This window comes from Loxodonta africana, chromosome 20 (assembly GCF_030014295.1).
Source record: "Loxodonta africana isolate mLoxAfr1 chromosome 20, mLoxAfr1.hap2, whole genome shotgun sequence".
Taxonomy (NCBI): domain Eukaryota; kingdom Metazoa; phylum Chordata; class Mammalia; order Proboscidea; family Elephantidae; genus Loxodonta; species Loxodonta africana.
Window position 1 is genome coordinate 16665516 of NC_087361.1, and position 25139 is coordinate 16690654.

The 25139-nt window shown below is 39.8% G+C and overlaps 2 protein-coding genes across 6 annotated transcripts in view; one reads left to right on the forward strand and one right to left on the reverse strand.

Moving 5' to 3' along the window:
- Positions 1-24726, forward strand: part of RIOX2 (ribosomal oxygenase 2) — a 56964-nt gene extending 32238 nt beyond the window's left edge. For 2 of the 4 annotated variants that reach the window (XM_010590393.3, XM_023548166.2), the window contains exons 8-10: positions 14159-14247; positions 15702-15788; positions 16288-24726. In XM_010590393.3, the coding sequence (XP_010588695.1) occupies positions 14159-14247; positions 15702-15788; positions 16288-16446 (335 nt within the window). In that variant the 3' untranslated portion in view covers positions 16447-24726. Of the gene's footprint in view, positions 1-1985; positions 2817-14158; positions 14248-15701; positions 15789-16287 lie in introns of those variants that run through there. The other 2 variants (XM_023548168.2, XM_064273081.1) reach the window with 2 other exon arrangements.
- The window catches only part of CRYBG3 (crystallin beta-gamma domain containing 3), a 134289-nt gene continuing 127679 nt past the window's right edge, over positions 18530-25139 (reverse strand). For both annotated transcript variants that reach the window (XM_064273080.1, XM_064273079.1), the window contains 3 exons: positions 20640-20798; positions 19394-19553; positions 18530-18641 (listed from right to left, as the gene is read on the reverse strand). In XM_064273080.1, coding sequence (XP_064129150.1) covers positions 18553-18641; positions 19394-19553; positions 20640-20798 — 408 coding nt within the window. In that variant the 3' untranslated portion in view covers positions 18530-18552. The remainder of the gene's footprint in view (positions 18642-19393; positions 19554-20639; positions 20799-25139) is intronic.

The following is a 25139-nucleotide window of genomic DNA, read 5'->3' on the forward strand; positions in this document are numbered from 1 at the left end:
GGTTGTTTCCATCTTTTTGCTATTGTGAATGATGCTGCAGTGAACATGGGTGTGCCTGTATCTATTTGTGTGAGGGCCCTTATTTCTCTAGGGTATATTCCTAGGAGTGGGATTGCTGAAACATATGGCATTTCTATTTCTAGCTTTTTAAGGAAATGCCATATTGTTTTCTAAAATGGTTTTAACATTTTGCATTCCCACTAGCAGTGCATAAGAGTTCCAATCTTCCTGCAGTCTTTCCAACATTTATTTTGTTTTTTTGATTTGCGATTAATGTCGGGGTGAGATAGTATCTCATTATAGTTTTGATTTGCATTTCTCTAATGGCTAGTGATTGCAAACATTTCCTCTTGTGTCTCCTAGCTACCTGAAAGTCTTCTGTGGTGAAATATCTGTTCATATCCTTTGCCTATTTTTTAATTGCGTTGTCTTTTTGTTGTAGTAGAAGTGTTGGATTTTCCTATAGATTTTAGAGATTAGACCTTTGTCAGATTTGTCGTGGTCAAAAAATTTTTCCCAGTCTGTAGATTCTCTTTTTACTCTTTTGGTGATATCTTTTAATGAGTATAAGTGTTTAATTTTTAGAAGACTCCAGTTGTCTAGCTTATCTTCTGGGGTTTGTGTATTGTTAGTTATGGTTTGTATCCTATTTATGCTGTATATTAGGGCCCTTAGCCTTGACCCTTTCTTTTCTTCCATGATCTTTATAGTTTTTGGTTTTATATCTAGATCTTTGATTCATTTCGAATTAGGTTTTGTGTATGGTGTGAGGTATGGGTCTTGTTTCATTTTTTTACAGATGGACGTCCAGTTCTGCCAGCACCATTTGTTAAAAAGACTATTCCCCATTAATGAACTTTGGGCCTTTGTTGAAGATCAAGTGACCGTAGGTGGATGGATTTATGTTTGGGTTCTCAGTTCTGTTCCACTGGTCAATATGGCTGTTGTTAAACTAGTACCAGGCTGTTTTGACTGCTATAGCTGTGTAGTAGGTTCTGAGGTCAGGTAGTATGAGGCCTCCTACTTTGTTCTTCAGTAGTGCTTTACTTATCTGGGGTCTCTTTCCTTTCCATATAATGATTAGCTTTTCCAACTTGTTAAAGAATTCTGTTGGTATTTGGATCAGGATTGCATTGTATTTGCAGACTGCTTTGGGTAGAATTGACATTTTCACAATGTTGAGTCTACCTATCCATGAGCATGGTATGTTTTCCATTTATGTAAGTCTCTTTTGGTTTCTTGCAGTAGTGTTTTGTAGTTTTCTTTGTGTAGGTCTTTGATGTCCCTGGTTAGATTTATTGCTAGATATTTTATTTTTTAAGGAGCTGTTATAAATGGTCTTGCTTTCCTGATTTCTTAGAGGGCTTTTTTAGAAATGTAATTTTATTTATTTTGCTTTTGTTGTAAAGACACACAGCAAAACATACACCAATTCACCAGTTTCTACATGTACCATTTAGTGACATGGATTATGTTCTTTGAGTTGTGTAACCATTCTCACTCTCCTTTTCTGAGCTGTTCTTCCCCCAGTAACATAAATTCATTGCCTCCTAAGGTTCCTATCTAATCTTTTGAGTTGTCATTTAATCCCATGTAGACAGTTCTTAAAAGAGCATAATGTTCAAGACAGACCTTTTTTACTAGTTAAGCTAAACTATTGTTTGGTTTTAAGAAGACTTCAGGGGATATTTTTGGTTTAAAGTTTAAAGATTAGCTCAAGGCAATAGTTTGAGGAGGTTCATCCATCCTCCATGGCTCCAGGAAGTCAGCATTCCATGAGAATTTTAAATTCTTTTCTTTATTTTCCCCCTTTTGATCAGGATTCTTCTATGGAATCTTCGAACAAAATGTTCAGTAATGGTAGCCAGGTACCATCCAGTTCTTCCGGTGTCATGGCAAAAGGAGGCAGTTGTTGATGGAGACAACTAGGCACACATTTCATATCCTCCTCCTACTTCTGACTCTCATTCTTTCTGTTGTTCCAGGTGAATAGAGACCAATTGTTGTGCCTTGGATGACCACTTGCAAGCTTTTAAGACCCCAGACACTACACATCAAACTGGGAGGTAGAAGAGAGGCACTAAACGTGTTATTAGGCCAATTGACTGGCATTTCCCATAAAACCATGACCCTAAACCTTTAAACCAAGATGTCAAATCCCATGAGGTTTTAGGTTGTACATAAGCAGCTTCAGCAGCTATTCTTTTTTTTTGTCAGTGTTGTAAATATATCCATCACACAACTTTTGCCAGTTGAACTTTTTATGTGTGTACAACTTACTGACAGCAATTAAAATAATCAGCTGTGCAACCTACCCTTAATGAACACAATATTTCTATCACTGCTAATCCCTTTTCCCCTTTCCTCCTACCCAAAGTAACCAGTAATAAACTTTGTTTTCTATACATTTGCCTTTTCTTGTCTTTATACAAGTGAGGTCATACAATATTTGTCCTTTTGTGATTGACTTATTTCACTCAGCATAATGTTTTCTAGCTCCACGTATTGTAGCATGATGAAGACTTCATTTCTCCTTCTGGCTGAGTAGTATTCCATTGTATGTATATTGTGTATGTGTACCCCATTTTGTTTATCCATTCATCCGTTGATGGGCATTTAGGTTGTTTCCACTTTTCGGCTATGGTGAATAGTGCTGCAGTGAACGTTGGTGTACAAGTCTCTTTTTGAGTCTGCTTTCAAGTCTTTTGAGTATATACCTGGCAGTGGAATTATTGGGTCACATGGTCGTTCTTTTAGTTTTTTGAGGAAATGCCACACTGTTTTCCACAATGGCTGTACCATTTTGCATGCCCACCTACAGTGGGTAAGGGTTCCAATTTCCCCACATCCTCACCAACATGTTATTGTCTTTTTTTTTTTTTTTAAATGTTAGCCGTCCTAGTGTGAGAAAAATGGTACCTCATTGTGGTTTTGATTTGCATCTCTCTGATGGCTGATGACACTGAGCATTAGCTAATGAACCAAAGTCATGGTTTGGTGGCCATTTGAGTGTCCTCTTTGGTGAAATGCCTATTCAAGTCCTTTTGGCCATTTTATGATTGGGTTGTCTTTTTTTTTTTTTTTTGTAATAACTTTTATTAAGCTTCAAGTGAACGTTTACAAATCCAATCAGTCTGTCACATATAAGTTTACATACATCTCACTCCCTACTCCCACTTACTCTCCCCGTCTTGAGTCAGCCCTTTCAGTCTCTCCTTTCTTGACAATTTTGCCGGCTTCCCTCTCTCTCTATCCTCCCATCCCCCCTCCAGACAAGAGTTGCCAACACAATCTCAAGTGTCCACCTGATATAATTAGCTCACTCTTCATCAGCATCTCTCTCCCACCCGCTGACCAGTCCCTTTCATTTCTGATGAGTTGTCTTCGGGGATGGTTCCTGTCCTGTGTCAACTGAAGGTCTGGGGAGCATGGCCGCCGGGACTCCTCTAGTCTCAGTCAGACCATTAAGTTTGGTCTTCTTATGAGAATTTGGGGTCTGCATCCCACTGATCTCCTGCTCCCTCAGGGGTCCTCTGCTGAGCTCCCTGTCAGGGCAGTCATCAATTGTGGCCGGGCACCAACTAGTTCTTCTGGTCTCAGGATGATGTAGGTCTCTGGTTCATGTGGCCCTTTCTGTCTCTTGGGCTCTTAGTTGTCATGTGGGCTTGGTGTTCTTCATTTTTCTTTGCTCCAGGTGGGTTGAGACCAATTGCTGCATCTTAGATGGCTGCTTGTTAGCATTTAAGACCCCAGACGCCACATTTCAAAGTGGGATGCAGAATGATTTCATAATAGAATTATTTTGCCAATTGACTTAGAAGTCCCCGCAAACCATGCTCCCCAGACCCCCGCGCTTGCTCCGCTGACCTTTGAAGCATTCATTTTATCCCGGAAACTTCTTTGCTTTTGGTCCAGTCCAATTGAGCTGACCTTCCATGTATTGAGTGTTGTCTTTCCCTTCACCTAAAGCAGTTCTTATCTACTGATTAATCAATAAAAAAACCCTCTCCCACCCTCCCTCCCTCCCCCCCTCGTAACCACAAAAGTATGTGTTCTTCTCAGGTTTACTGTTTCTCAAGATCTTATAATAGTGGTCTTATACAATATTTGTCCTTTTGCCTCTGACTAATTTCGCTCAGCATAATGCCTTCCAGGTTCCTCCATGTTATGAAATGTTTCAGAGGTTCGTCACTGTTCTTTATCGATGCGTAGTATTCCATTGTGTGAATATACCACAATTTATTTAACCATTCATCCGTTGATGGACACCTTGGTTGCTTCCAACTTTTTGCTATTGTAAACAGAGCTGCAATAAACATGGGTGTGCATATATCTGTTTGTATGAAGGCTCTTGTATCTCTAGGGTATATTCCTAGGAGTGGGATTTCTGGGTTGTATGGTAGTTCTATTTCTAACTGTTTAAGATAACGCCAGATAGATTTCCAAAGTGGTTGTACCATTTTACATTCCCACCAGCAGTGTATGAGAGTTCCAATCTCTCCGCAGCCTCTCCAACATTTATTATTTTGTGTTTTTTGGATTAATGCCAGCCTTGCTGGTGTGAGATGGAATCTCATCGTAGTTTTAATTTGCATTTCTCTAATGGCTAATGATCGAGAGCATTTTCTCATGTATCTGTTGGCTGCCTGAATATCTTCTTTAGAGAAATGCGTGTTCATATCCTTTGCCCACTTCTTGATTGGGTTGTTTGTCTTTTTGTGGTTGAGTTTTGACAGAATCATGTAGATTTTAGAGATCAGGCGCTGGTCGGAGATGTCATAGCTGAAAATTCTTTCCCAATCTGTAGGTGGTCTTTTTACTCTTTTGGTGAAGTCTTTAGATGAGCATAGGTGTTTGATTTTTAGGAGCTCCCAGTTATCGGGTTTCTCTTCATCATTTTTGGTAATGTTTTGTATTCTGTTTATACCTTGTATTAGGGCTCCTAGGGTTGTCCCAATTTTTTCTTCCATGATCTTTATCGTTTTAGTCTTTATGTTTAGGTCTTTGATCCACTTGGAGTTAGTTTTTGTGCATGGTGTGAGGTATGGGTCCTGTTTCATTTTTTTGCAAATGGATATCCAGTTATGCCAGCACCATTTGTTAAAAAGGCTGTCTTTTCCCCAGTTAATTGACACTGGTCCTTTGTCAAATATCAGCTGCTCATACGTGGATGGATCTATGTCTGGGTTCTCAATTCTGTTCCATTGGTCTATGTGTCTGTTGTTGTACCAGTACCAGGCTGTTTTGACTACTGTGGCTGTATAATAGGTTCTGAAGTCAGGTAAGGTGAGGCCTCCCACTTTCTTCTTCTTTTTCAGTAGTGCTTTGCTTATCCCGGGCTTCTTTCCCTTCCATATGAAATTGGTGATTTGTTTCTCTATCCCCTTAAAATATGACATTGGAATTTGGATCGGAAGTGCGTTAAATGTATAGATGGCTTTTGGTAGAATAGACATTTTTACTATGTTAAGTCTTCCTATCCATGAGCAAGGTATGTTTTTCCACTTAAGTATGTCCTTTTGAATTTCTTGTAGTAGAGCTTTGTAGTTTTCTTTGTATAGGTCTTTTACATCCTTGGTAAGATTTATTCCTAAGTATCTTATCTTCTTGGGGGCTACTGTGAATGGTATTGATTTGGTTATTTCCTCTTCGGTGTTCTTTTTGTTGATGTAGAGGAATCCAAGTGATTTTTGTATGTTTATTTTATAACCTGAGACTCTGCCAAACTCTTCTATTAGTTTCAGTAGTTTTCTGGAGGATTCCTTAGGGTTTTCTGTGTATATAATCATGTCATCTGCAAATAGTGATAACTTTACTTCTTCCTTGCCAATCCGGATACCTTTTATTTCTTTGTCTAGCCTGATTGCCCTGGCTAAGACTTCCAACACGATGTTGAATAAGAGTGGTGATAAAGGGCATCCTTGTCTGGTTCCCGTTCTCAAGGGAAATGCTTTCAGGTTCTCTCCATTTAGAGTGATATTGGCTGTTGGCTTTACATAGATGCCCTTTATTATGTTGAGGAATTTTCCTTCAATTCCTATTTTGGTAAGAGTTTTTATCATGAATGGGTGTTGGACTTTGTCAAATGCCTTTTCTGCATCAATTGATAAGATCATGTGGTTTTTGTCTTTTGTTTTATTTATGTGATGGATTACATTAATGGTTTTTCTGATATTAAACCAGCCTTGCATACCTGGTATAAATCCCACTTGATCAGGGTGAATTATTTTTTTGATGTGTCGTTGGATTCTATTGGCTAGAATTTTGTTGAGGATTTTTGCATCAATGTTCATGAGGGATATAGGTCTATAATTTTCTTTTTTTGTAATGTCTTTACCTGGTTTTGGTATCAGGGAGATGGTGGCTTCATAGAATGAGTTGGGTAGTATTCCGTCATTTTCTATGCTTTGGAATACCTTTAGTAGTAGTGGTGTTAACTCTTCTCTGAAAATTTGGTAGAACTCTGCAGTGAAGCCGTCCGGGCCAGGACTTTTTTTTGTTGGGAGTTTTTTGATTACCGTTTCAATCTCTTTTTTTGTTATGGGTCTATTTAGTTGTTCTACTTCTGAATGTGTTAGTTTAGGTAGGTAGTGTTTTTCCAGGAATTCATCCATTTCTTCTAGGTTTTCAAATTTGTTAGAGTACAATTTTTCATAATAATCTGAAATGATTCTTTTAATTTCATTTGGTTCTGTTGTGATGTGGTCCTTCTCATTTCTTATTCGGGTTATTTGTTTCCTTTCCTGTATTTCTTTAGTCAGTCTAGCCAATGGTTTATCAATTTTGTTAATTTTTTCAAAGAACCAGCTTTTGGCTTTGTTAATTCTTTCGATTGTTTTTCTGTTCTCTAATTCATTTAGTTCAGCTCTAATTTTTATTATTTGTTTTCTTCTGGTGCCTGATGGATTCTTTTGTTGCTCACTTTCTATTTGTTCAAGTTGTAGGGACAGTTCTCTGATTTTGGCTCTTTCTTCTTTTTGTATGTGTGCACTTATTGATATAAATTGGCCTCTGAGCACTGCTTTTGCTGTGTCCCAGAGGTTTTGATAGGAAGTATTTTCATTCTCGTTGCTTTCTATGAATTTCCTTATTCCCTCCTTGATGTCTTCTATAACCCAGTCTTTTTTCAGGAGGGTATTGTTCATTTTCCAAGTATTTGATTTCTTTTCCCTCGTTTTTCTGTTATTGATCTCTAGTTTTATTGCCTTGTGGTCTGAGAAGATGCTTTGTAATATTTCGATGTTTTGGACTCTGCAAAGGTTTGTTTTATGACCTAATATGTGGTCTATTCTAGAGAACCTTCCATGTGCGCTGGAAAAAAAAGTATATTTTGCAGCAGTTGGGTGGAGAGTTCTGTATAAGTCAATGAGGTCAAGTTGGTTGATTGTTGTAATTAGATCTTCCGTGTCTCTGTTTAGCTTCTTACTGGATGTCCTGTCCTTCTCCGAAAGTGGTGTGTTGAAGTCTCCTACTATAATTGTGGAGGTATCTATCTCGCTTTTCAGTTCTGTTAAAATTTGATTTATGTATCTTGCAGCCCTGTCATTGGGTGCGTAAATATTTAATATGGTTATGTCTTCCTGATCAATTGTCCCTTTTATCATTATATAGTGTCCTTCTTTATCCTTTGTGGTGGATTTAAGTCTAAAGTCTATTTTGTCAGAAATTAATATTGCTACTCCTCTTCTTTTTTGCTTATTGTTTGCTTGATATATTTTTTTCCATCCTTTGAGTTTTAGTTTGTTTGTGTCTCTAAGTCTAAGGTGTGTCTCTTGTAGGCAGCATATAGATGGATCGTGTTTCTTTATCCAGTCTGTGACTCTCTGTCTCTTTATTGGTGCATTTAGTCCATTTACATTCAGGGTAATTATAGATAAATAAGTTTTTAGTGCTGTCATTTTGATGCCTTTTTATGTGTGTTGTTGACAATTTCATTTTTCCACACACTTTTTTGTGCTGAGGCGTTTTTCTTAGTAAATTGTGAGATCCTCCTTTTCATAGTGTTTGACTTTATGTTAGTTGAGTCGTTACGTTTTTCTTGGTTTTTGTCTTGAGTTATAGAGTTGTTATGCCTTTTTGTGGTTACCTCATTATATACCCCTATTTTTCTAAGTAAAAACCTAACTTGTATTGTTCTATATCGCCTTGTATCACTCTCCATATGGCAGTTCAATGCCTCCTGTATTGAGTCCCTCTTTTTGATTATTGTGATCTTTTACCTATTGACTTCCATGATTCCCTGTTATGTGTATTTTTTTTTTTTTAATTAATCTTAATTTGTTTGTTTTTGTGATTTCCCTATTTGAGTTGATATCAGGACGTTCTGTTTTGTGACCTTGTGTTGTGCTGATATCTGATATTATTGGTTCTGTGACCAAACAATATCCTTTAGTATTTCTTGTAGCTTTGGTTTGGTTTTTGCAAATTCTCTAAACTTGAGTTTGTCTGTAAATATCTTAATTTCGCCTTCATATTTCAGAGAGAGTTTTGCTGGATATATGATCCTTGGTTGGCAGTTTTTCTCCTTCAGTGTTCTGTATATGTCGTCCCATTCCCTTCTTGCCTGCATGGTTTCTGCTGAGTAGTCAGAACATATTCTTATTGATTCTCCCTTGAAGGAAACCTTTCTTTTCTCCCTGGCTGCTTTTAAAATTTTCTGTTTATCTTTGGTTTTGGTGAGTTTGATGATAATATGTCTTGGTGTTTTTCTTTTTGTATCAATCTTAAATGGGGTTCGATGAGCATCTTGGATAGATATCCTTTCGTCTTTCATGATGTCAGGGAAGTTTTCTGTCAGAAGTTCTTCAACTATTTTCTCTGTGTTTTCTGTCCCCCCTCCCTGTTCTGGGACTCCAATCACCCGCAGGTTATCCTTCTTGATAGAGTCCCACATAATTCTTAGGGTTTCTTCATTTTTTTTAATTCTTTTATCTGATTTTTTTTCAGCTATGTTGGTGTTGATTCCCTGGTCCTCCAGATGTCCCAGTCTGCATTCTAATTGCTCGAGTCTGCTCCTCTGACTTCCTAGTGTGTTGTCTAATTCTGTTATTTTATTGTTAATCTTTTGGATTTCTACATGTTGTCTCTCTATGGATTCTTGCAACTTATTAATTTTTCCACTATGTTCTTGAATAATCTTTTTGAGTTCTTCAACAGTTTTATCAGTGTGTTCCTTGGCTTTTTCTGCAGATATCCTAATTTCATTTGTGATATCATTAAGCATTCTGTAAATTAGTTTTTTATATTCTGTATCTGATAATTCCAAAATTGTATCTTCATTTGGGAAAGATTTTGATTCTTTTGTTTGGGGGGTTGGAGAAGCTGTCACGGTCTGCTTCTTTAAGTGGTTTGATATGGATTGTTGTCTCCGAGCCATCACTGGGAAACTAGTTTTTCCAGAAAATCCGCTAAAAAAAAACTGCAGTCAGATCCCTATCAGAGTTCTCCCTCTGGCTCAGGCTATTCAGATGTTAATGAAGCCGCCTGGGGAGGGTGGGGGAGGGAACAGAGAGATAGGAGAGTAGCACCTCAGAATATAGCCAGAGTTGCTTGTCTTGCTTGGAATGACTGTTATATCTGAGATTCCCGCGGGCGCGTCGCCTATGTGTGCTGGCTGTGTGGAGATTGCCCCCAGGGGGTCTGGCCCGCTGGAGTCACGGTCAGATCCTCCGCTTCCAGCCCCACGCCCAGCGTCAAGGCTCCCCTACTGGGACGGTGCACTCTCAACTCCAAAATCAGTCGCTGCCTCCCGGGGACTTCTCGTCTCTCCAGCCGCGTGGCCGTGCCGCCCCCGTGAACCAGGTGGGCCCCCTCCCGGGGTTAGTTCAGATGGGTGGAGTAGCTCCCCGTGCTTGTGCCGCGACCAAGTGTCCCGGCTGGAACGCTGTTCTCCCCACTCCAATACCAGTCGCTGCCTCCCGGGGACTTCTCCTACCGGCTGCGTCCCACGCCGCCCGCGCGACCCGGCTGGTCCCCTTCCCGGGGTTAGTTCAGGGAGTGGAGCAACTCTCCGTGTTTATGGCGTACCTGCGAGCAGTCCAAATCCCTGCGGGACGGTTCCCTGGCTCGGATGCTGCTCTTTCTGCTCCAAGATCAGTCACTGCCTCCCGGGGACTTCTCCTACCAGCTGCGTCCCACGCCGCCCGCGCGACCCGGCTGGTCCCCTTCCCGGGGTTAGTTCAGGGAGTGGAGCAACTCTCCGTGTTTATGGCGTACCTGCGAGCAGTCCAAATCCCTGCGGGACGGTTCCCCGGCTCGGATGCTGCTCTTTCTGCTCCAAGATCAGTCACTGCCTCCTGGGGACTTGTCCTACCAGCTGCGTCCCACGCCGCCCGTGGAACCGGCTGTTCCCCCTCCCGGGGTTAGTTCAGGGGGGTGGAGCAGGTCTCTGTGCTTGTGCCGTACCTGACTGGTACGCTGGCTCCAGGCTCTGGAAACTATCGCTGCTTCCCCGTATTAGTTTGTTCTCCGTCTCTAAATCCGTGTTTGTTGTTCAGGGTTCGTAGATTGTTATGTATGTGATCGATTCACTTGTTTTTCCGTGTCTTTGTTGTAAGAGGGATCCGAGGTAACGTCTGCCTAGTCCGCCATCTTGGCTCCGCCCCTGGGTTGTCTTTTTGTTGTCAAGTTGTTCAAGTTTATATATATTCTGGTTTTTAGATTCTGGTTGGATATATGGTTTCCAAAGATATTCTCTCATTCAGTACCTTGTCTTCTTACTTTTTGGTAGTCTTTTGATGAACAAAAGTTTTTAATTTTTGTGAGGTCCCATTGATTTGTCTTTTGCTGTTTGTATTTTGTTATTAGTAATCCTTTTTTGAAAGCTAGGCCTGACAGTGCTGCCCCTGCGTGTTTGTCTAAGGATTTTATAGTTTTAGTTTGCATAGTTAGGTCCTTAATCCATTTTGAATTTTTTTTGTGTATGGTATGAGGCATGGATCCTGTTTCATTTTTCTGCATATGGAAATCCAGTTTTCCTAGCACCATTTATTGAGACTTTTGCCATTGAATAGACTTAGCACCCTTGTCAAAAATCAGTTGGACCATTGTCGTGGATTGATTTATGTTTCCCCAAAAATGTGTGTATCAACTTGGTTAGGCCATGCTTCCCAGTATTGAGTGGTTGGCCTCCATTTTGTGATTGTAATTTTATGTTAAAGCATTAGGGTGGGATTGTAATACCACCCTTATTCAGGTCACCCCCCTGATCCAAGGTGAAGGGAGTTTCCTTGGGGTGTGGCCTGTACCACCTTTTATCATTCAAGAGATGAAGCAAGCACAGAGCTGGGGACCTCATACCACCAAAAAAGCAGCACCAAGAGCAGAGCGCGTCCTTTGGACATGGGGTCCCTGTGCCTGAGAAGCTCTTTGACCAGGAGAAGATTGAGGACAAGGACCTTCCTCCAGAGCTGACAGAGAGAGAAAGTCTTCCCCTGATGGTGACACCCTGAATTTGGGCTTGTAATCTATAAGACTGTGAGAAAATAAATTTTTCTTTATTAAAGCCATCCACTTGTGGTATTTCTGTTACAGCAGCACTAGATGACTAAGACAGAATTTGGTACCAAGAGAGTGGAGTACTGCTGTAACAGATACCTAAAATGTGGAAGGGGTTTTGAAATTGTGAACAGATAGAGTTGCGACAGCAGCAGAGGACCAGCCCAGCAGAGAACATGCAGCAGCAGAGAAGTGGCAACAGCAGAGAAGCAGCAGCAGCAGAACCAGGAGACCAGCGTGAGACAGCACTAGAGCCGACCCACGGTGAGAAAGCTGAGTGTCTTGTGTGCAGGAGGCTTCCTGGCAGAGTGGGTGCCTCCGGGCACTTACCAGTAGAGCTACAGAGCTTTGAAACAACTTGCCCGAGCAGGGTAGATGCAAGTGTGAGGCCCAAGGAGCCGAGAGGCCAAGAAACCAAGAAACAGAAGCTGAAGAGACAAGGAACACCAGAAGCTGAGCTGCCTCAGTCTCTAAAGATTTGGCTATGACCTCAGAGGTTTCAAAGTGTGGAGATATGGCCTCTGGCGTTTCTAAGGGTGGAGTTGCCACTCAGATGGACTGGGAGAATGGTGCACCTAAAGCCCAGGGAGCAGAGTGGCTGTCCCAGTGGGCCTGGAAGGTGAAGCTGAGGCCCAGGGGCCTCCATTCAGAATCCGGAGAGTGTGGCCAATACCTAGAGTCTGTAAGGCATGGCTATTGTATAAATTGTCTCAGAAAACAGAGGATTATTTTCAGAACTTTGAGGGTTAATGTAATGTGTTGTGCTGACTTGCTTGGTGCCTGTTATGCCTTCTTTCCCTCCAGTTTCTCCCATTTGTAATGGAAATGATAAGCTTGTGCCTGTTCTGCCATTGTACCCTTGAAGCAGATAACTTGTATTCTAGATTTCACAGATGAAGCATTTTTGGATTTTGGACTTGGAGTTAAGACTTTCGTTATGATGGGGTAAATATGTTTTGCATGTTGCAAGGATGTGATTTTGGGGGGGGCCAAGGGGTGGAATGTCATGGATTGTATTATGTCCTCCAAAAAGGTGTTTATCAACTTGGTTAGGCCATGCTTCCCAGTATTGAGTGGTTGTCCTCTATTTTGTCATTGTAATTTTATGTTAAAAGGATTAGGGTGGGATTATAACAGCACCCTCACTCAGGTCACCTCCCTGATCCAAGGTAAAGGGAGTTTCCCTGGGGTGTGGCCTGTACCACCTGTTATCTCTCAAGACATGAAAGGGAAGCAAGCAGAGTTGAGGACCTCATACCACAAAGAAAGCAGCACCAGGAGCAGAGCGCCTCCTTTGGACACGGGGTCCCTGTGCCTGAGAAGCTTCTCGACCAGGGGAAGATTGAGGACAAGGACCTTCCTCCAGAGCCGAGAGAGAGAGAAAGCCTTCCCCTGGAGCCGACACCCTGGATCTGGGCTTGTAACCTGCTAGACTGTGAGAAAATGAATTTCTCTTTGTTAAAGCCATCTACTTGTGGTATTTCTGTTATGGCAGCACTAGATGACTAAGACAACCACAGATGTGTGAGTTTATCTCTGGACTTTGACTTCTGTTCTACTGGTCTGAGTGTCTACTCTTATACCAGTACCAGGCTGATTTGATTACTGTAGCTGTACAGTATGTTTTAAAATCAGGAAGTATGAGTCCTCCTACTTTGTTCTGTTTAAGAGTTGTTTTGGCTATTCTAGGCCTATTGCCGTTCCATATAAAATTGAGGATTGGTTTTCTATTTCTGTAAAGAAGGCTGTTGGAATTTTGATCAGGATTGTGTTGAACCTAAAAATCGCTTTGGGTAGTATTGACACCTTAGCAATATTAAGTCTTCCGTGAACACAAAACATCTTTCCATTAATGTCCTTCAGCAGTGTTTTATAGTTTTCATTGGATAAATCCTTCACGTCCTTGGTTAAATTTATTCCTAGGTATTTTATTCTCTTAGATATTATTGTAAATGGAATTGTTTCCCTAATTTCCTTTTCAGATTTCTCATTGCTGCTGTATAGAAACCCAACTTATTTTTGTTTGTTGACCTTGTACCCTAAAACTTTCCTAAATTCCTTTATTAGCTCTAGAAGTTTTCTTGTGAACTCCTTGAGATTTTCTATATATAGTATCATATCATCTGCAAATAGAGATAATTTTACTTCTTTTCCAGTCTGGATATCTTTTTTTTTTTTTTTTTTGGTCTTATTGCTCTGGCTAGGGTCTTTTAAGACACTATGTTTGACCTAAATAACATGGAGCTAGCTAGCAATTGGTGTGGTGGTAGAATATGAACAGAGTCCCTCCCCCGAATCCTCGGGTAGAGGGTAGAAATTTGAGAAGTTAGAGTGTTCTGTGCAGAAGACACTGGCTCTGTTTTGTGACAGCTATCCTGCTTCCGTGGTATTGTTTGTATCTGCCTAGAGTATTTATCAGATTATATTGTTACTTATCTAATTGTCTTCACTGTAAGAATGAGGATCTAAGGATATAAACTATACTTTCAGTATCATAAATGCTGGGGTAGATGAATACTTCAGTTAGAGAGGGCACCCCATGTTTTGATTTAGTTGGAAACTGTCAGTATATTTCTTATAAATAATTGCACCTGGAAACAAGTTTGAACCTCCTGGTTTCCTTTTTTAAAGGATGGCTTTTTCTCTTTTGGGTTTCTTCTAGGTGGAACGTTCCCACGGTTGCACAGCACAGTGAGATTTCAGTTTAAAGAGCACATCATCCTCATGGTAGGGCTAGATCAGGACCGATCTGTAAGTATCCAAAGGGGAAGGGGCTTCCTTTCTTCTCAGGGTATTTACATCACAGGCCTCAGGTTATCAGACAAATACATGGTCCTGTCCTTCTCCTTTAGGAATTTATCTATTCCAATGGGTTCATGCCATTACTTCAGATAATGGTCAGATCTCTTTCTCTGTTCCAAATTTTCCTCCCTCTTGGGTATTTGAGGGCTTTCCCTCATCCCCACAATACCTCCTTCATTCCCCTTATGTAGTGATTAATATCTGGTCTTTGTTTCCCATCCAAATGTGGCCAAGTTGCCTCTTGCTTGGACAACTACAGACCCTGTTCATAAGCCTCCCTACCTCAGCCATCTCCAACCCTGTACACTGTTGCAAATTTGTTATTTAATGTGGTTTCATTGATGTTTCTTCTTAAAAAGTCTCTATCCTTTAGATTTACATTCTGTAATCTTTCTGCTCAACCTGGTGTTCTCAAACTGGGCTTATAGAAGCAGCTGGAAAGGTTTTTATGGTAATACACTCTTGGGCCTCATGTTGTCTGTTGAAGCCTCTGCATTTATATTTTGATAAAGCTCCCTGTATGGTCCTAAGGACCTTGGAAACCATCCCATGCCCTATGGCTTCACCCCATTCCTTCTGACCAGCTTTCTTGGGAGGTACCCTATGAATGTATGAGGGTCTGGGGCACCTAGATGGCTGCATAACCAGATTATTACTCCAGCATCAGGACCAGATCTAGAGAGGACTGATTATACACACACAAAAAAAACCTTCAAAAAAACACATCCCTATTTAAAAAAAAAATCAGTTTGTGACATATGTCAGGCCAAGATGTTTGACCTTTATCTAGAAGGTGACAGGAAATAACAAAGGTTTTGGAAGAAACGATAAACTGTGTTGAATAGGATGGAGAGTGAAAGGCAGTAGAGACCATTTGGGAGGCTACTGTAATTGTAATGGAAGTTTTTATAGATCATACAACTGGTATTTACTTAAGAGTTAATATTCACTACTTGGTGTTCATAAATTATCAACTTATGCATACAGAGAAATGTAAAAAAATTTTTTGATGCAAAAAAAGTACAGGTAAGAGTCATTGAAGAAAACTGAGTGTTTCATTGGTAAGTTGATTTGTAAATGTTGCTTTTTCTTGCAGTAAATTTCTTCCTGAATATGTTTTACCAGGTACAACTCTATTTTTTTCTCCTTTTTAAAAAAGTGACTTAGGAATACCTATCATGTGTTACATACAAATAGCAACCTGTAATAATGAAAATATACGTTCCATATTATGTATGTACACATACAGACATTGTAACGCTGCCAAAAGGATTCTTCACAGTATTCATTTCTCTTAAGCACCAAGCCTTTAAGAATTTTTTTGGTGTTGACCTATTGCAAAACCCTACTAGTATTAAAGCCCTCAATGTTTGGTTACTGATCACTTAATATTTTTTTTAAAGGATGAAACTCAAGAAAAAATGGTTTACATCTATCATTCCTTAAGGAACAGGAGAGAGACACACATGATGGGAAATGAGGAAACGGAGGTTGGTTCTAACCTAACACAAATGTCTTTCATGCGATTTGGGTGGTGGCTAGGAGGATTGTTTTCTTTGATTTATGGGCAATGTGCTTTTTTTATAACTGCAGTGTGGGCTTAATGTTCACATGATCGACTAAGCCCTTGCATGGATATGATTAAGTCAGACAGCTCTGTGATCTGCATACCCAGAAATGCAAGTTTTAAGATACTAGCTGCGACCTTAGCCTTGTAGGAAGGGCGTAATAAAACAAATGTGCGTTAAGTTAGACTTCATGAAAGGCATATACTAAGCTCCCTTATGGTCCTTATGGTAGTTGGCAACTCTTTGTAAGCTATCTATTAAAAAAAAAAAAAATTATAGATTATGTAAATACCTTATCGTGAAACAAGTTTCAGACTTGTGAAGGGTGGCAAAAATAATGATAAATCAAGAAGTGCAGTTTACTTGAAAGTGCCACTTCAATGACATTAGTGTTTTACTTGACTAGTTCATCCTTTTTCAGGCTCATGGGCTTCGCTTTCCCTTATCACATATGGATGCACTGAAGCAAATTTGGAACAGTTCAGCTATTTCTGTCAAGGACCTGGAACTTCCCACAGATGAGGAAAAGGAAAGCCTGGTATTATCCCTCTGGACAGAATGTTTAATTCAAGTAGTCTAGTGCTTTTGCAGAATCAAGTCTCTACTATTTTATAATACGTAATTTAAAAAAGAAAAGGAAGGTATGTGTGCTGGGTATACCCTGTTGTCTTGAGCTAGCAGGCTGGAATGGTTACACACATAAGCCAAAGACAGGAGCCAAGGAGAAGATGAATGGAGTTTTCCTTACTTGTGTCTCTACTAACACAGGATCTACCTGTTACAGGTGGTCAGTTGGCTCTATGTACTATGAGAGACATGGAAGACAGAAGAGCAAATTACTAAGTGTCCCATAGAGTGACAAAACCATACTTTACACGAGTTTATTTAATCCAGTGTGGTAGAAAAGGCACAACTCCAATAAATGTATTATTTAAATTTATGTTGTTACCTGGCTTTGTCTTTGTTATTTGGAAGAAACAACTTCTTTAAAGAGCCCAAATGACTCTATTATTTAAATTTATGTTGTTACCTGGCTTTGTCTTTGTTATTTGGAAGAAACAACTTCTTTAAAGAGCCCAAATGACTCTAGAAATTTTTTAAACAAGTAACAGAGAAGAATTTAACTTGGTTTTTTTTACAATGAAAATATACATGGCTTTGTGTATACATAAGCCTTCCCTCCCCACTGCCCCCCATTAAAATAAAGTTATTCCTGTAACAAGTTTCATTAAATAATCCTGCCACACTGATGAGAGGCACTCACATCTGTGGGCATAAGGGAGTTTTACAGATGCTTCTTGGAAAGATGACAAATGAAGAGCCTGAGATTGAAGGGAAAATCCCCAATATTTACACTGAAAGACCAAGTTTCCATAAAAAAATACTCAACGGGTCTGTGTCTGAGTTTAAACTATTTACTGTTATTTTACATTCTAAAGTGCATATAGGTTGATATTTGAAAAATATCACTGGAGAATTTAATGTCTATAAAAACAGCAGACATATTTCTGCTTTTTGGCAAAAGTTGGGAATGAAGGGAACAGCTGTCTCAGTGTAAGTTAAATCTAACTCCGGAGGGAAAAATGCTTGTGAATTGTGCACTTACAGGTAGTAATGACTACTCAATACTAAGACAAAGATGATTTCCTACCTGATTTTTGGTTAAATAAGAGCTATTTCAAATGGGAGTGAAAAACCAAGATTTGTTACTTAGTAGAGAAATCAACTGGACCTTTACTTGAAAAGAAAATGGCTGAGGTCAAGGCTCAAATACAACTTGGCTTAAAATTTGAACGTCTGGAATGTGCCTTTACTTCCAGCAAAGAAAAACCTGACTGTTCTTATGCTCAGGTGACACAGCCTCTATAAACACTTCTCCTTGAAGGCAGATCAGGCAAACTAGGGTGGGTCCCAGCACCATGGTGGGCAACTGTTGGTTAGCCTTGTTGCCCAGAGGGACGTGTTTGTTAATAACTGGAGTGCAAGGTTGGCCACAGGTTATTTGTGCTCTTTTTTTTTTTTTTTTGCAAGGACTAAGGATGGAATTGGTCACCGAAAATACTCCAAGTTGTGCCTTTTTCCTAACAAAACCGAGGTTCCTCCCTGGGGTCAGTTACAAGTATAAAAACACTTGGGGTGCTGCCTCCAATACAGAACCTTTAAGGTTTACCTAATACAGCAGCTTAACAGGAAGGTTTATTATCAGATATGTTTTCAGATGCTGCTAAAAGTTAGTCATCTCTTTCCAGCAAGTATGACCTGACCTATAGGGATATGTTTCCCTGTGCCTTACATAAGCATCTACTAGAATACTGATTATAGAGGGTGACAGTGTCCTATAGTGGCTAACAGGAATAGGATTCACGTTTGGTGAACAGGAGAGAAAATACAGACTTCAAGAGACATCCTTACCAAAACTGGAGAACAATCAGGAATAAAACCTTCACCAGAAATCCAATCAAAGCGTGTCTTTACGTAACATATTCTTCATAGGGACACTGAAAAACTGGCAAGAATGTCCTGGGCTTTTCATGGTTAAGAGCAAGAGAGTCTTGAAGCTTGGGGAAAAAGCTCATCCTGCTGAGCAATCCAGTAGCCTGAGGACAGCAGCTTCCTTTTCCAAGACAATGAGGGACGTGTGGTTCCTTTTTCCTTTGCTCTTTCCAGGGATGCTGTTGATTTTCTCTCAGAGTATTTCAATGTCCCACTTCTGTGTTTCTTCTCCCTCCAGGGGCTGATTTACAATTACATGAGTTTTGTCATAATAATTCCCTCCTAAAAGAGAAATCCCAAAAGAAGAGACTGTTTGTTCATGCAGGTGCTTAGCCATTTCACAAGTAGCTTTTGTTCAGCCTGCTGTTTGGGTAGATTAATATGTCATTTACAGAGTGGCCTGTAACGGGAAACTGAGTTGAAACAGGCTGAGCTATTATTGTTCACCTCAAATTGGACCTTACTGTGACTCAAACTGAAGAACTAAAAGGCACAATACATGATTGCATAAGCAGTGTACCCCGACAATGCGATTCTCAAGAACAGAGTGCTCTGAGGGGGCTCTGGCTGAACGTCAGGTACTGTGTTTTTGTTTTCTACACCAACAGAGGCTATGACTAGTCTAGTTAAAGCAAAAGCCACGAATGATGTTGGGCCTGACCTTGCTGAGTTCAAAAACGGAGGGCTTTTGAGGACCGTGGCAATTCACAGGAAAAAGTTAGAGATGTTTCTAGGAAACACGTGATATTCATTGTATGGTTTATGAAGCTTCCAATTTGAAATCGCTTTCCAGGTTCATACAACAAATGATCTTACAACTGTACTAATGAATAAAAACTTTTAGACTTTGTCCTTAGGCTTAGCTTGATCCACAAAGGTACTTGTTTAATTTCTTAAAACTGTATCTCTTAAAATTTTTTCAAGCAGAATGAAAAATGACTTAACATTTCTCTTAAACATAAAGGATGTCCTTTACCCAGAAAAAGGACTTAGAAATGATAACCCCAAAACACTAGATCTCATCAAAGGCCCACCTTTAACATCAAGGACGAGCTGATCACTGAGGTAAGAGCTGATAGTTCCATCTTTGTTCAGTCTCCACTTCTGCCTGAATTGCCCATGTTCAGTCCACAGGGCTACTTTAGCTCCAGGTATGTCCCGGCCGCCAATCACATCAAGACATGTATCACTGGCCTACAAGGGTTAAGAAACAACTTGGGAGGGACCGTGTTTGGTAAAATGAATTGGGTTTCTTTCAGGTAAACAATCCATAGAAATTAAATGATTATATCTTATCTAAAAAGAATACTGTATAGCATAATAGTACTTTCAGTAAACTTTTTTAAGTCTTCTTTTTTGGCCAGGGGGAGGAGATGGTATAGAAATAAGCCCACTGAAATAGATATACTTGTTTGTTAAAGGATGCCTGCATATTGCGATAGATGTTCAATAAGGGTTTGCTGAATTAAAATTAAACATGAAGTCCCTGCTAGCTTAACGTGTAGTGAGGTGCTAAAGATAACCAGATAATAATTACTTTCAAATGCTTTTCATCTGTGTTGAAGCAAGAGAAAAAGTAGATAATTCATTGGTGATCCGATAAGGTTATAATGTTTTTAAACTGGTGTCTTACTCCCAATAGCATCAACCAGAATGGTCACCGAAAAGTAATCTCAATTTTATTTTCTAAGCTTTCTCCCATAACAGCATCTTTCTTCTACTACTACTTCATTGTGTATTTTGAAAATGAAAGCATTGCAACATGTTTAGAATCTCAAAGACAGCTGATTTTATCTGGGCCACTGAGTAAGCAACGTCTTACAAAAGCACATTGTCCAATTCAGAGCCAGTGATACATATCATTGGTTTTAAAAAAATCATTTAGGCATACCTTTGTTTAACTTAAATATCAAAACTGGATTTTCTAGATGAAAAAATTTAGCCATTTCACTTAAATGCTTTAGTAATAAATGCCTGTCAGTATATGGTCATACAATGAACTATCTAAGAATTGACATTTTCAGTCCATTTGGTTTGCACGATTCTAGTTTCCAAAAGAACAGACCAAAGACCAAAAGCAGGGGGGTATTCATTTATGGGGTTATGCACCAAAACTTCAGTGGTTTGAGTTCACCCAGAGGCCCCTTGGAAGAAAAGGGCTGGTAATTTACTTCTGGAAAATCAACCAATGAAAACCCCACGGAGCACAGTTCTACTCTGACATACACGGTGTCGGCATGAGTCAGAACTGACTCAGTAGCAACTGGTTTGGTAGGTTACCTTGGATTTAAAGAGTCCTCGACAGTAGTGCCAGATCTGGGTATTTTTTCCACTATAGGGAGAAATGCACACAGATGTTGCCCTTGTGTCAGCTAGGTTTCCAGTGACTGTAAGATACTCATCCTGGGCTCGGTTCTTTATTCTGATGTACACTGCAGGCTATGACAAGGGGAAAGCAGAGCCATTTAAAAATAACCTTTTGAATCTAGAGATCAATACTTCAAAGAAGGAAAGCATGGAAGTAAGAAGTGACTTTATCAGCTTCATTCTTACTCCTTTTAGCAAATACATTGAAACAATTATGTACAAAATAGTATTTTCTATTGACAAATCCTTAGACTATGGAGCACAAAGTTTAAACTGTACAATCTCTGAAAAGTATGAAAATTTTTGGAAAGGTAAATTGAAATAGTTTCATTCACCAGAACTCCATGCGGCGAGGGCTACAGAATAATTAGGGACTTTGGTTTCATCCAATAACTAATGTGTTCTGTTGGGCTGAGGGAGGTAAGGGAGTGGGATTAAGGGCAAGGTACCACTACAAAGAGCTTGCAAAAACTCAGGAAACATTAATTCCAACTATCAGATGTACTGTCTTGTGCTATGATTAAGTGCCAAATGACTGCAATGGCAATTCTTGAAAAAACCCAGGTAGCTGATGACCCCAGTGGCTGTGGTTATCTCTGCATACATAAGACCTTCATACCTCTTCAAAGGAAGAGACCATGTACGTTTAATCACTACTGAGGTATTGAAAATGGCTAACAATGGACTTCATCCTTTAAAACTTAATATTTTAAGATAAAATATTAAATCTAGGGCTTGCCTCAAAGGATGATGATGTTGTTAGGTTCTGTCGAGATGGTTCTGACTCACAGCCATCCTATGTACAACAAAATGAAACACTGCCTGGTACAGCGCCATCCTCACAATCATGGCTGTGTTTGAGCCCAATGTTGGAGCCACTGTGTCCATCCATCTCATTGTGGGTCTTCCTTTTTTTTTTTTTTTTTGCTGATCCTCTACCAAACATGATGTCCTTCTCCAGGGGCTGGCTCCTTCTGATAACATGTCCAAAGTGCATGAGACGAAATCTCACCATCCTTGCTTCTAAAGAGTATTCTGTTTGTACTTCTTCCAAGACAGATTTGTTCGTTCCTTTGGCAGTCCATGGTATGTTCAATATTCTGTGCCAACCCCACCATTCAAAGGCGTCAGTTCTTCTTCAGTCTTCCTTATTCATTGTCCAGCTTTCACATGCATAGGAGGCGACCAAAAACAGCATGGCTTGGGTAAGGAGCACCTTAGTCGTCAAGGTGACATCTTTGCTTTTCAACACTTTAAAGAAGTCTTTTGCAGCAGCAGATCTGCCCAATGCAATACGTTACATTGTTTATTTCTTGACTGCTGCTTCCATGGGCGTTGATTGTGGATCCGAGTAAAATGAAATCCTTGACAACTTAAAGCCTTTCTCCGTTTATCATGATGTTGCTCATTGGTCCAGTTCTGGGGATTTTTGTTTTCGTTATGTTGAGATGCAATCCATACTGAAGGCTGTAGTCTTTGATCTTCATCAGTAAGTGCTTCAAGTCCTCTTTGCTTTCAGTAAGCAAGGTTATGTCATCTGCATATCACAGGTTGTTAGTAAGTCTTCCTCTAATCCTGATGCTGTGTTCTTCATATGGTCCAGCTTCTCAAGATTATTCGCTCAACATACAGATTGAATAAGTATGGTGAAAGGATACAACCCTGACACATCTTTCCTGATTTTAAACCATGCAGTATCCCCTTGTTCTGTTGGAACAACTGCCTCTTGGTCTATGCAAAGGTTCCTCTTGAGCACAGTTAAGTGTTCTGAACTCCCATTCTTTGCAATGTTATCCACAATCGACTCGAGGGCACTGGGTTTGGGCCACAAAGATGATAAATGATATTTATTGAGTGTTCAGTATATGCCAAGCAGTGTTCTAAATGCTTTCTGTGCTATATCATTTGTCAGATACAACTTTAACAAACCTTTAAGATTAAAGTACAACTGTGACCCTAATTTTATAAGGTTAGCACAAAATGTGAAGAAGCCGGGTCTGTTCGTACCAAAATCCTCCCTCTTCACCAGGATGGTTGAAGGCCTGTACTGAAATGCACGAGTTAGTCTTAGACACAGGGAATGACAGACTACTTCCAAAGATGGCAGTAAGATTCTGAAAGGGTAGGACACATGCTCGAAGCTCAACAAAAAAACTGGTGTTCTTTCAGCTCCGTGACTGGCCTCCAGCCATAATGTAAAATACAGGACACCCACCTGCCTTGGGTTGGGTGTTGGCATCTCAATTAGAATCTTAGCTAAATAATAACAAATGTATTGCTATTTATTAGGGTGCACTTACATTCTGAGAAACATAAATGCTAGGTAAATGCAATGTGATATTATGGTAATGAGTGAATATCCTACTGTTTTGAAGCTTATGAAAGGCCAACACAAGGTTAGCTGAATTTTGGTAAATTGTTACCATGTTTTGGTAACAATTTGGGCAAATCAGCTTTATGATTTGAGTAAATCAGCTGCAAAAGATCTCTTTGAAGTGTTGAAAAGCAAAGATGTCACCTTGGAGACTAAGGTGCACCTGACCCAAGCCATGGTGTTTCCAATCGCCTTATATGCATATGAAAGCTGGACAATGAATACGGAATACCTCAAAGAAGAACTGACACCTTCGAATTGTGGTGTTGGTGAGGAATATGGAATATACCATGGATTGCCAAAAGGAGAAGTACAACCAGAATGTTCCTTAGAAGCAAGGATGGCGAGACTATGTCTCACATACTTTGGACGTTATCAGGAGGGATCAGTCCCTGGAGAAGGACATCATGCTTGGTAAAATAGAGGATCAGCAAAAAAGAGGAAGACCTTCAACAAGACGGACGGACACAGTGGCTGCAACAATGGGATCAAGCATAGCAACAATTGTGAGAATGACGCAGGACAGGACAGTGTTTCATTCTGTTGTTCATAGGGTTGCTATGAGTCGGAACCAACTTGACAGCACCTAACAACAATAACAACAACAATGAAAATAAACATTCTGAGCACTTAAATAGACAAATGATTACCTGGTTATTTAAAGCAGGTGAATAAGAGCTTTACTTGGGCTAAATGTTTTAAACCACTTTTATATTCATAATGCAACAGTAAGGTACTTAAATTTCTATAATTCAGCCTGGTTTCCCATTGAAATTATTACGAATTCTTGAAGTTTCAGTATATCTTTATTATGGTTCATTACCTGGTACACATCAGAAAACAGACATGACCTTCACAGATGAGAGAGTTCCAGTTACTTGAGGACCAAACATCACAGTTTTGATAAATTAACTCAAGCAAGGTACTAATTATCCTTATTACGCATCTGTAGTCTGACTCCTATGTAATTATATTTAAAAACACTGATATGCATTGTAAGTACCTTAGTGACTTCCTAATTCCCAACCTCAAAGATCACATTTGAATTACTCTTGTATTTCTAAACAAGAATATGAATAAACATAGTACCAATAGCCTTACCAAAAAGTTAAATATGACCCAAGATAACTGTTGCAGAAACCAAAGATCCCTTTGCTGGGATTCAAAGCTGTGGCCTTAATAAACAGCAAGGAAAGTAACTTATTGAAGTATTATTTTGAAATTTAATCAGAATAGGAATCAGATTGTTTCTAAAGCACAATGCAAGAGAAATAACAAATCGTGTTGTCAAAAAATTTCTGTGTAAAACTAGAGGCTATACTGTATCTCAGGGCCCTGGAAAATGGGCAGGGACATGCTTCCCTACCAAGGAACCACCATTCCAAAAGAAGGAAAATATTCTAGTGTTAAACTTTGCTTCTAAAGTTCCTAACAACAAAGGGTTAGCATCATTATGTAGCTGGTAAAGGCTAAACCAACAGGATTCCCACTTCTGCCCTGCTTTTTCCTATGGCTTTTCAGTGGGATTACCCATCTGATGCTACAGGAATGAAGAACAAGCACGATGTAAAGATCACCGGATCGTGTAGCACATGTTCTATGCCTGGAAAGCTCGCTACGGTTTTAGTTTCCCTCAGAGCATCTCTGGCTCTCTCAAGGGATGTTGTGGCTGATAAACTTCATCATAGTGATACGAGCCGGATGTTGTATCAGGCGTTTCACATACATTCGTCTTATTTAATCCTTACAACACTCTTGAGTAAACAATGTGATCACCATCTGGGGAGGATTGTGAGGTGCCACGTAAGTGACTTGCCCAAAGTCACACTGCTTATAAATGGCAAAGCTGGGTTTCCAACCAACAGAGCTGAAATGTGGTGGTATCAAGCATGGCATGTGTGTGTCAGGAGGACAGCAACAGGAGACCAATGAGACTTTTTTTTTTAACTACCATTTAACACTTAATGTGGCCGGTCTGAACTTCAGAACTGCAGCACTTAATCCTCTGTGCTACACTCTGTAAATGTAAAAGTACACTA